The 17,386-nt window shown below is 39.2% G+C and overlaps 1 protein-coding gene across 4 annotated transcripts in view; it reads left to right on the top strand.

The window, feature by feature from the left end:
* Window positions 1-568: 568 nt before the first annotated feature.
* The window catches only part of ano3 (anoctamin 3), a 31,266-nt gene continuing 14,448 nt past the window's right edge, over window positions 569-17,386 (top strand). The window contains exons 1-6 of one of the 4 annotated variants that reach the window (XM_068722426.1): window positions 569-718; window positions 11,730-11,936; window positions 14,668-14,795; window positions 14,941-15,096; window positions 15,187-15,287; window positions 15,394-15,438. In XM_068722426.1, coding sequence (XP_068578527.1) covers window positions 586-718; window positions 11,730-11,936; window positions 14,668-14,795; window positions 14,941-15,096; window positions 15,187-15,287; window positions 15,394-15,438 — 770 coding nt within the window. In that variant the 5' untranslated portion in view covers window positions 569-585. Of the gene's footprint in view, window positions 719-3,793; window positions 3,961-11,729; window positions 11,937-14,664; window positions 14,796-14,940; window positions 15,097-15,186; window positions 15,288-15,393; window positions 15,439-17,386 lie in introns of those variants that run through there. The other 3 variants (XM_068722425.1, XM_068722428.1, XM_068722427.1) reach the window with 3 other exon arrangements.

The following is a 17,386-nucleotide window of genomic DNA, read 5'->3' as shown; positions in this document are numbered from 1 at the left end:
GAGGAAAAAAAAATCAGTTGACTTTTTTTTATCTAATTTTCTGAAGCAGGAAAACAAACTTCATGTTAATAAAACAGCAGTTTAGATAATTGTTTATTCCTGAAATCATTAAAAGGTATCCCTCAAGTTTAATTGGGTAATGTGTCTGGTTGGTTACTTGTTATCACACATTTTTGTCAGTTTTGTTAACTGGTTTTAATAAAAACTAAATCTAACCTGATCAGATGAGTTGCACAGCTGGTTAAAGCCAGAGGCCTTATTGTTCCCCATTAGTGTCAAGTGTCAGATGGTAAAAGAGAATTTTCAAGATGTGTTAAAAATGTATGAGTGCAGTAACACGAGAGGGTTAAGTAGGGAGCTGGTCTGCTGTGATCGCCTCCACATTTTACTGAAACAAGCTAATTCATTTTCCCTCTGATAATTTGAGAAACTGGTATCACGGTGTGAGTTTATAACAGGATGCCCTTCAAGATAAAAGCAAGAATAAAGAATCTTTAATAACATGATATGAGCACTGTAGACTCACACTTTGATCACGTTGTGTGTATGTGTGTTTTTGCAGGATCATGTCACCAGGACAACTGTATGTTCCTGCCTCTGCTGGAGAGGCATGTTCCTGTCAATCCCACCACCATCAGCCACTCGGTGTCCTGGAGCTCCTCGCTGGCCAACAGCTTCCCCTCTGGAGACACCGAGACGGACAGCGACCAACTCTCCGGTGAGTTTGTCAGCTGCACTGCATTAAGTCTTTTAAATGCATTACATCCATCTGAGATCTGCCCACACTTGTTACGGATATTTCTGCACACCTAATGTGAATAGAAAGTATGAGGGTAACAAGTATTTAAGCTAATTCTTTAATGAATATAGACCATGTTGAATTTGTGATCAATCCATTAGTCAAATAGTTAAATTAAATTGGCAAACATTTTGGCCATCAATTTATCATTAAGGCCATTTATCGAGCAAAAACACCAAATGTTCTCCGGCCCCAGCTTCTCAAATGTGAGGATCCACTGCATGTCTTTCTTTTAAATTCAATTTCTTTGAGTTTCAGACTTTTTTTTTTGTTAAAAAAAAAAAAAAAAAAGTAATTTGAAGATTTTAGCTAGGATTATGGAAAAATGTTATTGGCATTTTTTAACCATTTTCAGTTTTCCAACTATTCGTTAATTGTTTTACTAAAATAAATAATTGATGGAATCATTTTTAATGAAAACAGTTTGTTGAGGGTTGACTTTAGAATGAAAAGGAAAAATATAGACCATCAGCTAAACTGTGTGCTCTGAACTTTAAAAAAATAACTTTGTAACAACTGTGAGACATTAGTTCTTTGTCATTCAGGAGCCTCTTCAACATGAGCAGAGTTCTTTGATTCGGTGAACATTGAACCCTCTTATGCAACGAGAGATATGTTGAGTATTAGGGAAGGTACAGCTTTGATTGTTTCTGAATGTGATTACATTTCTCCCTTCACATGACCTCTTCTCTGACTGAAATATTTGATTTATTTTTTTAGTGTTATTTTTTTAAGTAGCCTATTACCATTATGATCAAACTGCACTCATTTAGCAGTTGCATTCTCATTGTTGACGAACAAAAAAAAAAGCTGAAAACTAACGTAGCTTCCTCAAATTGAATGCATGTTGCAGCACAGATTTAGGAAATTTGACATGTTTTGACTGTTAAAAATGATTGTTTGGCTTTTGATGCAAAGACGTTGTGAAATCCATTTTGTTTGGAGGCTAGAAGACCTGAATCTTGTCAAAAGTAGTTCCTGATTTTATATTTACATGCATTGGTTGAGGTAAATAATGCACAAACAGTATGTGGTTGCTGACTACTCAGTCAATCATCTTTTTACCCACAAGGTGGCAGTATTTCACCTCTCTAAAAACCTTGGTTTCTCTGCAGCGCTATCATCTGACCTACATCTTTAAACTAACGGGCAGGAACAGAGGAGATCAAATTTAAATGGACCGACCTTATAAGAGCTGCTTACTTATTTATTTATCGGCCCAGTGGAAGAAGTGCATTTGCCTCGCAGTTCAATGACATGTTATGGGGGTTGGCACGCACAGCCCTGCCACCAGCCCTCGATAAACATCAGAGCAGTGGGAGGAGAGGCATGCTGAGCGGCAAGAAAGCAGATGGTATTTGCATCTATGACAGATGCCAGACTACTCCCCAGAATACCAGCGCAAACAGAGATTGATACACAAAAGTAGGACCAGAGACCAAACTGCAACCTGTGTTATCGTGACCAGATCACTGCAGTCGCTTTAGGGTCTGCTCACATGGCAACAACACGAGCAGCACAGGGAATCCCTCTCGTGGGTTTCAGAGCACGGATGGAGGTCTGCTGAGAGCATGACCTTGCAGATAAACCACGATAAGATCTTTGTTCGGTTGATACTGTGCTATTGAAGACCTAAGGCAAAGTGATAAGAAGACTATTGTATGATAGCTTCCTATTGGTACAGGTTTAGATACCAGATAAACTGACTGTGTAATTAATAATAACATGCTTCCTGTTTAATTTTGTTTCCATGTTGCATATAAATGTTAGAAGCAATCAAACACAACAGTCAAATGATGCAGGTGATGACAGGCGCACATCAGGGCTCTTGAGATAACATCACTAAAGTAAATAAAGAAACCATGCATTCAAATTAATAAATGAAAATAAGGTGACAAGAGAGAGAAATGCAGAGACAAATATCTTATTTTAAGTAAGAAATTGTTGTTTTTTAAACTAATAATACTGTGTTCTGCATATTGTATGTATTGCCCCAAATCTAAAATAACCTATTAAAACTCTCAATATCAAAAGTCCTGTTTGTGCAATACAGCCAGCATGACAAAGTTACCCTTTTAACGTTAGGCTGTCAAACTACTGCAGCCATTTTAACACCCTGCTCTGTTTCCATGACTGATAGGCTATAACATTGGTTCTGTTAGAGGGATACCCCTGACGCTACGTCAGGCAGCAATGTGTCTGCACAGCTGAGCTTTGTAGTAAACTATTGATTGTTCTGAGTTTTTCGCACAGCCTCACAGTATTTAATGCCTGCCAAAGCAAATGGTTCAGCCTTGAAATGGTCCATATTCCCTATGTTGATGTTTTCTTTTTGTTTGCTGAAAGGTACTGTTAACTACACTAGACAGTGCCCTTATGTTTACATCTTGTGTTTTAAGAAAACATAAACCTCATGTCATGTTGTTTTTGTTTATGTCTTATGTGTACATGATGTTCAATGGGTCTGGAAAATCTGATGGCCTTTGTTCATGTGAAATGCTTTGATTTTATTTTTTTAAAGAATATTTATAGAATTCATTTTCAAACATTTTCTTAAATGATGAAATATCAGTCTGGCGCAAAATGGCCTGATGAAAATATTCCAAAGGGGCTCGTAGTGTTGTGGAATGTGAACACATGATCTTCCTATATTTTGAACCAGCACTGACTGCATTATATATGTTAGTTAGCACTGTATTTGTTTCTACCTGCTACTGTATTACACTACGTGATGCTGCAGGCTTCAGCACAGGTAAAAAACGGATGATTGATGACCCAATGAATACATGCCTTTGTCGGTGCGTTTGAGATGCGCTGCCCCTGGTAATTTCCCGCAGCTTATTTGGAGTCCGTAAATCAGGACGGAGGGGGACGTGTCCGTCTCAGGACCTCCCCTACCGCCTGTCACCATGACAACAGCCGTGGATGGGGGGGGGGGGGGGGGGGGGGCTTAGACAGGTGTTGCTGGGGTTTGCGCATCGGCCGCGAGATCGTTTGGCAGGATGGGAGCTGCGAGAACACCGACGCTTCCCCACCACACTTTCCCATGCGTTCTGCAATTTTGCTTTTCGTAATACGGAATTCAATTAACGCCGGAGACCAACTGAACGTCGCAATGGTGCACCACTCGGGCTCCATCCAGTCCTTCAAGCAGCAGAAAGGTTGGTCGCTAAATGGGATATTTACGCGTTTTAACGATTCACGTTTTGAGCTGAGTGTGTCGGGTGTTGACTTTTTCTTCTCCAGTTAGTTAGTTTGTGATGTTAAATGGCACTCGGAGGCATCGGACTCTCCACTTGCTGTGAGCGTGACGCAGAGTTGGAGGTCTTGCCGCGTCCTCCTCCTGTTTACGAACCTTGTGCCCTCTCATAGCCTATCCACTAGTTTATGTAACGTTGACTTATGTTCTTTGTTGGTCTGGAGGCTTCATAGATCCAATTAAAGTGCATGTAATTACCTTAAATATGATTGCATTGATCCGTTTTTACTATTTAAGCCATGTTTGTTACAGTGGATGATTGCCGTTGATGCTGCACAAAGACATGACCTTTTTTCACAAACAAGCAGTGCAGATCTCTGAAAGATTTTTTTTTTGTGTGTGTCGTTTTGAACTTGCAGTGATTAGAACTGCACTCACAGTCGTGTCCCTATGCATCAGCTCAGCGGGGCGTACAAGTGGGCTATAGTGTAGCCACTGATTGCATTATGCTGTGCATGGGCTTTAAAGGAAAGATACAAACTGTTCCATACAAATCTGTTCAGGTGCAAGCAGAATAGTTTGTGCTAAAGGAGAAGTAGCTTGCCAAGAATAGCTGCACTCAGGCTTTGACAGCAATAGAAAAAATGACTTGCTGCTGTTAGAAGTTCCTGTTAATCAACTTGTGAAAAGCATCAGACTCCAGTTCATGTTGGTGTCCATTTGACACATTCACATTTTGACTGGCAATAACTACATTTTGTATCAAGTGAATGAAAGAAAATTGGATAATTTCTTCAAATAAACCCCTCTCATGTCATCAATCTGTGTCTTTCATTCAGCTTGATTACACTGCTGCAGGAGTATTGATTTGAGTAGGGCTTCTTTACTTTGTGTTAATATTTCATGCACTGGCTATCTAAATTTAGAGAAGTGGTGGACAGTCTTCTTGTTTTCATGCTGACACAGGTTCATAAACGGGCAGCGATGACCTCTTTTTGTTGAGGCACCTGGCTTAGGAGGATGAAAGGGTCCATCCTCTGGCTTCTGATGAGTGGAGCAGCTATAATCTCAAGAGTGAGGGGATGCCCTGCGGAAGAAGGTGTTAGCTTATCTGCTGGAGCTCATGTCTCTTTGCTGGTTTTGAGTGTGAAAACAAAGTGAGGGAGTTTTTACAAAAAAATAATTTTATTATCATCTAAACAGATTTTTTTTTGTGTTTTACTTTAATCTCATGAATTGTAATTATTTCTTTCTATAATATATCTTAAACATTATATACTTTCCTGGCTTCAGGAAACGCATTGCACAACATGATATCAGAGATGTACAAATCTGACTTTGGGCCTGAGGACCCACTCAATATTTCAGTGACTGCTAATTGCACCATTACATTACCATCACAAAGAGGGTGTTGGCTCACAAAGTCCTGCAAAAGCAAACATTTTGAAATGATATAGCTCTTCTTCAAACACAATCAGCAGCACACTGTGAGAGCATTTGTGTTTCTGTACCCAGGAGGTGAAAAGTTTTTTCTTACCGTTGCTGGAGCCAAGACGCTTTATTGGTAATCCATACAATCTTAAAATTGATTCTAAATCAACTGCAAGTCAAGATTGTTAAGTTTCTATGGGAGTTAAATCTTTCTCTTCGCTGAGCTGAAGGTGAGAAATTATTTTTGATTGAAGAAAGAACGGAGAGTTAGAAAAAAGGATTCATTATAAAGATGTAAGATAATAAAAAATAAACAAGTCACTCAGTTGGTTAAAACTAGAAAATGCAGCTCCCTTTGGACCTCCAGACAAAAATGACTCAACCATCTGATATCACTCTCCAGGATTGGAGTGAATTTAAATGTTCTTTGGCAGACTAATCATGCGTGTGTTGTTGAAACTTATTGACAGACGCAATATCTGCCAGAATGTATTTGCTTTAAATTATATCGACATTTAAATGTAACCTGGTTCAACAATCAAATACTTCAGTCTTTAACAAAGCTTTGCTCATGTTTTGACATGTATTATTCTAGAGCTGCAACGATTATTGGATTTATCAATTAGTCGATTGAATAAATACATCTAATAAACTATTTTGATAATCATTAAAATAATTTTTCTTTTTTTTCAGGTTCTCAAATGTGACAAAAATATGCTGCTCTTCTTGGTACCACACAATAGTAAATTGAATTATTTGGTGTCATTAGACTGTTGCTTGGACAAAACAAGACAGTGATGGGCATTTTTCACCGTTTTCTGGTGTTTTGTAGACCAAACAATTTATTGATTTTTCAAAATTGTAATTGGCAGATTGATCGATAATGAAAATAATCGTTAGTTGCAGCCCTATAGTATGTTTGTATCCCGCACTGTCATAAGCAGTATTTACAATACAAACAACCAACATCTCTTATAGTTTCTAAAGAATCAATATTTATGAAACAATATCCAGTCCATATTCCTCATGGAAACAGTTTATGGATTAGTGATTTATTTATTTATTTTAATAAAAGTGTGTATTTTGTTTGTCGGTAGGTTGGTTCACTGGTGGTTGCAGGACTGAGAGTCCTGTCCTATGTTACACACACACAAAGTTAAAAAAGTGTGTGTGTGTGTGTGTGTGTGTGTGTGTGTGTGTGTGTGTGTGTGTGTGTGTGTGTGTGTGTGTGTGTGTGTGTGTGTGTGTGTGTGTAAACCTTTGGTTGCACAGTCCTAAGCAGGCCACCTGTCCTCTTATGCAAGCAGACAGATGGTTTCATAGATACAGACATTAATTTCAGTGCAAATTTAGGGAGAGCACATATACAGAATCAGCTGTGATTTAAACAGTCTGCTGTAGAATATTAGGCAGACATCCGTTTTATGGAAGTTGATGCAGTCTGAGTAAATTGTAGCTTGCCAAGTAGACAAAGAGTTTACAAAAAGACAAAACAAAGAGGCTGTTTTGTTCTGCATGTGTGTGTCTTACAGTTACCAGCTTCAACACTTTCACGTCTTTAAATAGTCAGCGGTTGTTTTGTTGCTAGGCTAAAAGAACAATACAGGCAGAAGCTCTGCTGGAGCCCAAAGTTATTGTTCAGTTCAATCACGTCTGCAAAACACACATTGACTTTGGTGATTCATGGTGGAACTAAAGTGTTCTGCTGTGACTTTTTTATGCTTGCTAGTACTGAAGACAGTATAGTTTGTATGCAGTCCCTGATGAGGTGTACGCAGGGACACAGCAGAGGCTTTGCGGAAAATCCTGTGACGTAAAATCACAAGCAATCAGGGGACATAAGAAGATAGGGTGATGTTAAAGGGGCGGGGGTAATAAAGAGATTGAGAGAGAGAGAAGGAAGATGTTTAATCTGCTCAAATGATGCAATCCAGAGGTAGTGCCAGGATTGTATAATAAGGTCCTGAACTGTTTAAACTGAGGTTAAAAGGTGCCTGCTGCTCGGAGGTGTGTTCACGGTCAGGCTGTCGGCCTCGGCTGCTTGTCATAGACAGACAACGGTTTGCAACAGTGTCGATGGAGCAAATTATTAGCTTAGTTTTGTTTTCTGTTGATCACTGTCCAAAAATCATAATTATATCCACTGTGATTCAATGTTGTAAATTATAAAACATGAAATTATCGAAGCAGGTGAACAGTCGCCGGATTAAATCGTTTTTCTTTGCTGTTTGTTTAAATGGTCATCTCCTGATGCTTTATGTTTAAATCACTTATAAGTTATAAGTCAATAAGCAGTTTTGTGATATGAACACTGCATCAATTGGCTACAATTTATTGAATGTCATCACTGAAGTCAATAACTTGTGTAGTTAAGTCAATACTTCATCAATAAATGAATGAATAACAAAGCAGACATTGTATTTGAGTAAATAAGATACTGTTGTGGTAAATCATAAATCACATGGGACAACTGATATTTTATTATTACACTGAAACATTGACGGGGGGGGGGGTAGATTTTGAAGCCACATGCAGCAATGCCTGTACATGTTTTATGTCAAATTATCCTTTTCGCTGTTATAAATAGAAAATCGGGTACAAAAGTGTTTTGTGGTTTATTTTCACGTTTCCTGCCTGAAGAACTCATGCAATTCATCATTTCATACTTGTATTTGGTCAGCAAGAATTATCGGTGTGCCTCAAGTACTCACCATGTAATATAAAAAAAATGAGCTGCATATTCAGTGGCTGCTAAAGATACCGTTCTAAATACTCCCTGTGAACTCAGCTTCTTCTTCTGTGTTCTTTGATATGATGCCAGGCGGAGAAAGAAACGCACTCTAATTGCTTAGAGAAGGTTTCTGAAGGAGAGGCTGCCGGCCTCGCCTTAGTCCTGCCTCTGTGCGATCATTTTTATAAACGCACCGCAGAAGTCTTTTGGACCTGCTTCTCTTAAGTGTGTGTGTGTGTGTGTGTGTGTGTGTGTGTGTGTGTGTGTGTGTGTGTGTGTGTGTGTGTGTGTGTGTGTGTGTGTGTGTGTGTGTGTGTGTGTGTGTGTGTGTGTGTGTGTGTGTGTGTGTGTGATTTTATTTTTTTCTTTGCCCGCTCTTTTATAGCAGGGATCCCCAAATGCACTATGTAAAGGGAAGGCAATAACGATGTTTGTTGTGCTTAAAAATGTCCTGATGCAGAGTGTTCCTGACTGAAAGTTGTATGGGCTGAACATGGATGAATTATTGAAGGTATAGAATGAGGAAAGAAAGAGGCATGATGGGATACAGCCCACTGACCTGTTTTCTCTGTTTGCTACTTTGCGCTACATCCTTGCAGAGAATGTCTCGATTCTTAAGTTTCGGCTAAAAGCAAAAGTAACTTCTTTTTTTTTTTTTACACATATTGGACAGTTTTTTTCCTTATTTTCACAGCGTTGGCTTGTTTCCTGTGACGTATAAAAGCAATTTCTCGTAAAGAATCCTTGATGTCTTTCACAATGTCTCGTTTGTTCTTCCAGCTGGCTCAGTGTGGGTTTGCGACAGGGATATGCACAGAAATAATCAAGAGAATCATAACGATGTTATTAAAAAGAAACACAACCTCTAGTTTCGATGTTTGTCACGAGCAAAATCATTTGTAGACGAGTATACAGTCACAATAATATATCATATCCACACACATGCATGGACCAATCAAAAATCCTCTTAATCTCGAATCACAAGACCAGCATGGACAAGCTGCACAGGAGGGATCCAAATCCCGGATCACGACCTTCCCTGAATCTCGTCCAACTCCCCCTCAGATGAGCCTGAGTGGGAATTTGTGAGAGCACACTCAGGGATGGTCGTCATGTTCCCGTGTCATGCTGATACATAAAAAAACGGAGGTGTTTTTTTGCTCACCACCTCACAGCAGACGTCCGCTCCCTGGGCCTCTTGATTTGTTACTTTTTCATTCTTTTATTGCTCTCCTGCGTCCCTCCTCTCTATGGATGCTCTCTGTGCGGGACTCAGTATCAGCCCACAGACTAACATACCAACTGGCACACACACACACACACACACACACACATGCACATGCAGTTCATGCACACACACACACACAGGATTAACTTTCTCCTGATAAACCAGTTTTAGCCAGAGCACAGCGAGATTAAACACAGGATTTCACATTAGATGAACCCTTTATATATTTCTATAGACACACACAATGCACTGTCTTCACAATGTACTGCACAGCTGTGACTGTAGGACAAAGTTCAGGGTCTGTCAGCATCAGAAAACTAAGCTAAAGCTTTGCAACAGGGCAATGATTGTCAGATAACCATTATTCTATCCTTAATATCCATTGAGGCTGAGAGATTTGACCAGTAAATTTATTTTAAATCTTCACCTGCTCTGAAATTTCCATGGAAGCAATTTCACACAACACCAACTCCGTCCAATTTGTGGGTCTATTTTAAAGTCTGAGTGTCCTTTGGGACCACTGAGCCTCACCCCTAGGCCCATTAGCTGGCTCTGCTCCTATGTATCATCTCAGACATGTTGAGTCTTGCCGATGTCTGTTTGGATTATCTAGACCGGCTAGCGTAAAGTAAATGTACCTTTTTCATATACACAGCAGCCATTCTCTATATATCGATCAGCATAATGGAGAGAAAGTGGGCAGGTATATTCAATAAGCATGTGAATTGGTCTGAGGAGACGATGCAGAGGCTGTGAAATTATGGCACTTTAGGCTTCTGGCCTCTTGAGTGGAAGCTTGCGCGGATTTGCCAGCCAGTCATAAAGCATGTAGTTGCTGGGAGAAACGAACCTTGCTCACTGGACCATGAAATCTCTGGTTTCTGAAATGTCGTTGCAGATGTAATTGGCACAATATGACTCTCTGATAGCTTGACAACCTGCAGCTCAGTATTGATTGGAAGTACTGTATTCAATGACATTGACTGAGTTATGTAAAGCAACGAAGGGGGACTGAATGCTTGTACACTGAGTAGAAATAATTAAAGCGCTGGGAAATCAAGCTTTGTTATTGGCCTGAGGACAAATTAACTTTCTTACATGGAGAGATTGCTTCATTTAAAGTTTACTCTTGTCTTAATTTGTGCTGAGTAATTATACTTTTATATTTAAAAGGCTTTTATTTCAAACTTTTTTTCTGCATCTGTCTCCTGAGTAGAGTGAAATCCAACTGCAAGTTGAATTTAGTTTACACATCAAGATTTCTACAGTTTTCCTTTTCTCAATAATTCAATGTGTAGCTCTTAGCTGGAGCTCACAACTTTCATTCATTTCATATCTGTGGGGCTGCACAGGAAATAAACAGCACGATCAGTGGTTCCCCTGAGCCTTCCAGCTCACATCTTTCACTGGCTCCCTTCTCGCCCAACAGCGCTGGGAAATCCCATTGGTATCAATGTCATGAGAGTGAGTTATTGCACAGCTTGCAGCGCGGACCCTCAGGATGCGGAGAGTGAATTATCAATGCAGCTGAACGTTTCAGGGAGGTCACTGGGAGAATTCCTCACTGGAGGTGAAACTAAGTCACGTTACCATTTCATGAATACATGTGAGGAGCTGCAGAGGTGGAGCTGCTGCCGGCTGTGACGGTCGGCTACAATGACCTGCTTCAAGCACTGGACGTTCATTATCGTTGTTAACCTCAGAGTTTCTTGTTACAATACATCATTACAGCATTGTTAAATGAATCATTCAACAATCTGTCAGCCCCTCTGTCACCATATTGTTTTTACTGCTGAAATAACCTTGAAAATCACCTCTGCTGGTATTAATAAGAAATGACTTGCTAATGAGAAAGCTAACAGCCCGCATGAATGCTGTTACTACATGCATCTTTGTGAAATTGGTTGCAGCATCATGCAGCTTTTCTTGAGATATTGAGCTGTGTGACGATGGAGGAGGAGTGCTGCTGATTTTAATGTACATTATCACCACTAAAAGGATGGACCAGTTGATGACTTAAGTGATCTCTTCTTATCAGTTCATGCATCATAAAAAAGTCTTCTTACAATTTATATTTCTCCCTTCTGCTGACGATTCAGTCATTTTCAGTTTTCAATTTTCTTGTTTGTTGTTATATTTTGCAAGATAAGATAATAAAAATGTATATAAAAATATATATAGTAAAAATTATTTATCGTCATTTTTAGTGTAAGCATGCAGTCATACAAATATGAAACAAATGTATAAATATGTCAAAAATGTATATATTTATTTTTTCACAGGATTTTATTTTCCTCTAAAGATTTTTAAAATGACCTTCCTCCGTCCCTGTCGTCCTCAGGCATGCACACCAGCATCAGCGAGATCCTGAAGGAGAAGAGCCTGAAGCCGTCCCGCCGCAGCCTGCCCTGCCTGGCCCAGAGTCAGACTCATCCAATCAACCTCAACCACTTCCTGTCTGTGCCGCTGAGTCCGGAGCCCAAACCAGAAGTCGAGGGTCTGAGTCAGAGCATCAGCACCTCCTGCAGCCTCCTGCCCCCGCAGACAGGTCAGTATGAGAGGAACCATACTGACGTCTTCCTAAATCTGTTAGTGGATAAGATGCTTCAGTCAGGAGTTTGCATCACTGATATATGTTGATTTTAAAATGTTCCTTGGAGGTATCTGCAGTGGATAGTCAATGTAACAATGGCCTTTATGCCATGACTTCTATTCTTCTATCTTTATGCAAAGATGACTTATAACGACCTGTCTTTTTTTACAGATGTAAAGTTTTGCACATTATTTGGTTATATGGCCTCCTACACCTGGCAAATGCTAAATAGCATTTAACTTATGTATGAATCAGTTTTGTATGCAGCAGTCATGTGGTCATTCCAAAGTTGAAGTTCCTTTCCATGATGTATTTTTCACGTTTTAAAACAAAGAGTTTTCTACTCTGTTTACCTACAAGGAAGCCTTCAGGAAATAAACATCATGTCTGTGACGCAAACTGTTTATTTTGTCTGTATGTCGTGTTTCATCATTCGCTCCATACTCTGCACAAACTGTATTGTTGATATGCTCAACAGGAACAGAGTTGGTTGCAACACAGATTGCCATAATGTTGGTGACATTTACGGCACGTGCACAGTACTGATTTAGCAGATTGTGATAATGCTGCAGAGGATTTATAAAATGCAGTCACATGCGTCTGATGCACTTTCAGAGGCAGTGAGAAAGTGTGGGGAAAAGCTGTTGCAAGGAAACAAAACCTCACAGTATGGACTACAAAACCAAATGCCTGTAGGAGAGGGAAGATTATTCAGTCGTATTAATATCTTCAAGAATATTCAAAGGCCATCGACAGTGAGGGCTCTAGCGCATGCAGCACTTCCCCATGTTGGTATTTTCATCACCTTGAGACAGCCTTTACCCAACCTTTTGGTATTTCGCTGCTGAGTGTGGTGTGCAAAAGTGAGAATGGAGATGCAGTTTCATGCAGATTAGGTAGCACAAGGTGAAGTGTTGCTATTTTGGTGAAGCGTGGCTCTTTGTCATTGTGCTGAAAATAGACATCTGAGGAACAGGTTTTCTCTTGGCCCGAGAAAGAGGTGCAGACAGAAGGAGAGAGTGAAGACAGACCAACCAGCTTCCCACCTGTGCGCACCGATAGCTGGATAACACTTTGAGTTAACCCAAAATGTGACACAAGTCTAGTTGCACTATTATTGTACTAGATTAACTGTAGCCTACAACTATGTTATTATGCACCGTAAATTGAAAATGCTTCAATAAATTCACATTGCATGGCTCCTTACTGTGTGAAAATACTGCACGATCTAGCAGCATAAATTCAGACTGCTTTGGATTCTTTACAGCGCCTCATGTTGCCAAAAGTTCTTAGTCATTTTTTTCAGCACAGTTGACACTTTTATTACCAAATACAAATAGATTGTATTGGCTTTCAGTGTGGCGGAAATTCACATTCATGTCTGAAAATAAGACACATCACTGCAGTTGCCCACAAAGCTGTGCACTTTTTTCTTATTAGTTGTACAGGATTAAATGGTTTTTCATCGTTAATTCTGATGTTCTGGATTATTTGTGGTGAGTAATAGATATATTCTTTGACTTTATTGTAATGACATTAATAGCAAGCTGCTATTGTGACATTTCACTATTCTGTGGCGATATAGCTTGTAAGGATTATCAGTTGTGATCTCCAAATAGACAGAAGATAGGACAGCATTATCTTAATCCCAGCCTGGATCAGGGAAAATGCTGATTAAAATAAAACTAAAGAAAGAATGGAAAAAAACAAACAAAAAAACATCACAGCTAGTGATTTTGCATTAAAACTTTCTGTCCAAGGCACAATAATGTTCTAACAGGTACTAAAACACATTGTTATCTAGAGGCTCGAAATGAACTTCAGTTACTAAATGAAGCTAAGTCTTGGTGCTTCCGTGATTTAAATGAAGTGCTAAGAAAAAAGCAAATGAATAAAGCTTTTTTTTCACACATATTTGCCATAATAAAAAATGTTAGTCACTGATATTGTTTGAATGATTTAGATTTTTTTACACCTGATTTCAGCACAGCACTATCTTCTAAATGTAGAAACAGCAAGCTTACTGGCGATGAATTGGACTCATTTGACTGGAGAAGTGAGCCAAGCTGTCACATAGCATGCTGTGCTGTGAAGTGAATCTCCATATAGCTATAGGGTGTAAACTATGTCATGCCATTAGTCCATGTATTATGAGATTTAGACATGAGTGAGATGGATTGTTATACCCACTAAATCAACTTTCCTCCTCTCAAAAGATATACATTCTGTACCACATTGACAATGGAAAAGCCTCTATATGTTGTGTTGCTCGTCAATTGAACAGACTTTTTGTTTGTGGCATAAGGTTTCAAAACACTGAGCATCTAGAAAAGGATTTCTTAGTACATTCTGCATTCATGTCTTTCCTCACAGTGTGGGTTTAACAAAACTTTGTTTTGTTTGTGCACATCATTGGGATGAAAAAACATTCAGGAAGGAAGGAAAGAAAATTGGCCCTCTTTCAAAATTGGTGCATGGATCTGTTACATTGCATCAAGGTGTTGCTCTCAAGCTGCCGCCCACATTTAACTAACTTTGATTTAGCTTATTTCAATGTTGGCAATTGGATTAAGGAAAATATTGACTTAACCAGCAACAGAAGATGCGATGTAGATAGGATCCTTATTTTGGTGCGTTACCAGTTCAATAACCGTCTCATTGTTTTTGCTGTGTTTGTGTGCAGCAGAGGAGGGAAAGGATCAGTATGTGGAGGAGTCAGAGGTGACTACGTGTGAAACAAGGGCAGACGAGTCAGTCCCCCTCCAAAAGCCTGTCAGCCGGGCTAAATTAGAGGCCCGCACAGATTCACTTCAGGTAACACCCACTAATCCACAATTATTACCACGACTGTTCATACTGTTACACTGTAGTTATTTTATCACTGAGAAGCTTCAACCATTAGGAGGCCTGTGTTTATCATCCCTACATCTGAAATTCAAGTATGAAACATTGTGTACAGGGAAAGAATCGAGCTGGGTCCTCTGGGCTGTTTTTCCGAGATGGGAAAAAGCGTATTGACTACATTCTGGTTTATAAGAAGTCCAGTCTACAGGTGGAAAAGAGGTGCACCTTTGAGAAGAATCTGCGTGCTGAGGGTCTAATGCTGGAGAAGGAGGTAAAAAACATGTTTGGTTTTAGAAGACTTACATTTCCTTGATTCCTCAATTCAGTTCTCAAACCTCTGTTTTTCTTTTTAATCTGAAAGCCCTCGTTGACAAACAACGACATCATGTATGTGAAAGTCCACGCTCCTTGGGATACGCTTTGCAAATATGCAGAGCAGATGAACATCCGAATGCCTTTCAGGTAACCGTAGTTAGAGAAAAAGATTGACGCTTTAGCTCTCAGTTCTTTTTCAGTGGCTGGCGACTTCAACCAGTGTCTCTAACATGTCTTTTTTTTATTCTTCAAGGAAAAAATGTTACTTTACGGACTGGAAGAGCAAAACCTTGGGCAGGTAAGTAGATTTAGGGTATAGGATTATTTTTCTCTGTTGCTCTGTGGGGGCAGGAAGCTGGATGCTTCAGTGCCTCTAATGAAATAGGTGAGTGGCAAAGCTGCGAGGCTTGAGTCGTGATGTGAGCTGTGGATGGTGTTTCAATACTTAAGTTGTCAGTCAACTCAGAAGAGAATGTTTAAATGAAACTGTTATTGTCCTTTTGAACCCAACTGCTGAGTGAGCATTAATTAATCCAGGATTGATCAACCCTTTATACAGACCGTGAGTAAATAAATGTATAAAGTCTGGGATTATATTTTTAAATTGAAAAGTCACCCCCCATGTGCAGCACTGAAAAGTAGCAATAACTGAAATGGTTGGAAAGTCGTTAAAAAATCAGTAATTAAGTGCAGTTGACTGTTGCACTGTTTGTTTAAATGTACTTCATTAATTGAACTTTCCAACCTTTTAAAAAAAGCACAGCATCCTGCAAGTCAGGCACATTGTTAAGAATACAATACTGTAACATTGACAGTGCATTTCTATGAAAAACCTGTAATCTTTCAGTCAAATAAATGGAGCTGCACAGGCTGATTAGCATACTATTTTTAGAGAGACGCACTTGCGCTTTGATGTGATGTTCAAGAGTTTACCAAGCTCTGCACAGGATTCCAAATTTCCATCTCTTAATAATCTCACTGGAATGCAGATGGAAACAGTCTAACAACAAATCAGGGAAAGAAGTTTATATCAGCATGTTTTGTTTGAAAGACCTTTCATTAACATACTGCGTATATATTTAAATTCTAAATAATGTTTTTTATTCAAAAGTCTCTTTTGCTTTAAAGGCCCGAAATTTCATTAACATTTACTCAACTAAGATCTTAATGTGGGTGATACTGATCCTACATGAACGCAGCATTTTCTGTCAAATTTAGAGCAGGTTTTGGATGTCATTTAGAAATCTTTTGCTTTGCTTGCTCCTCTCACTGGTTCATCTGAGGACAGTTGTTTCTTTAGTCCATTGTCAATCAAATGTGGTCAAAACACACCCACACTGTCCTGATAAGGCAGATTAGCGTAGTTTATGACTGCAAAACTCTTAATACAACACATCCAAGAGTGAGTTGCTTATTTAGTCATCAGCATTTAGAGAAATATGTTTGCTATAAACCACGATTTGGGGGGCTTTAAACCTGTAGTTAATGCATTTCTCAGCATTATTCTAATAATGAGGGGTAATAGAAATTATTATTAAGCCACAGCCATGACATTAATGTGTAAACTTGAGCCCTTGTAAAGCTTTGAAACAGTTAGTGAGGTGTGATATTACTGCTCTTTAAGGACTCCTGGTTTTTGTCCATTCAACTGAAAACATGGTGTAACTCATATTGCTTCCACCCTTTGCTTATTAATGATAATAACCATGATAGGTTGGACTTGACAATAAATGTGTAATTGTGTTTTATGATACTTAACCATGCAGATTAATATACTCTATCAATAAACTATTTATCACAAATACATTATGGAGTAGACAAGTTGAAGAAGTTGACAACATGGATGATATTAAATATTGGTAATATTGTTATTTCACCTTGACATACAGTATCATACGCACATTTTAGTGGTCGTGCTTGGATGACACACACACTTACGCACACAGAGCAGACGAAATTCACACAGACAAGAATCACTCGCCCACCTGTCCAACTGAGAACAAAGCACTCTCGTGAAAGTGATCTTAGTCATTGTGAACAATGAGGAGCATTATGATTTTCTCCGAGCTCCTGCAGTCACTAAGCTGTTGCTCTAAAAGGAAAAATAGGCTTTATGTGTTTACTAATAGTCCGTCTCTAACTCACGTCCCTGTAAAGCTGAACAAATGGAGCGTCTGCAGGTAGTGACAGCTTGCTGGGTTGATATCATTACTTTCTGTACAGTGCTTGTCCCCTTCACAACAACA

The sequence above is a fragment of the Cebidichthys violaceus genome, unplaced genomic scaffold, assembly GCF_023349555.1.
Source record: "Cebidichthys violaceus isolate CVI_PGR_0920_01 unplaced genomic scaffold, fCebVio1.0.p SCAF_3, whole genome shotgun sequence".
In the NCBI taxonomy this organism is placed as follows: Eukaryota; Metazoa; Chordata; class Actinopteri; order Perciformes; family Stichaeidae; genus Cebidichthys; species Cebidichthys violaceus.
Note: the sequence above shows the minus strand (reverse complement) of the source record. Positions and strands in the feature narration are given on the sequence as shown.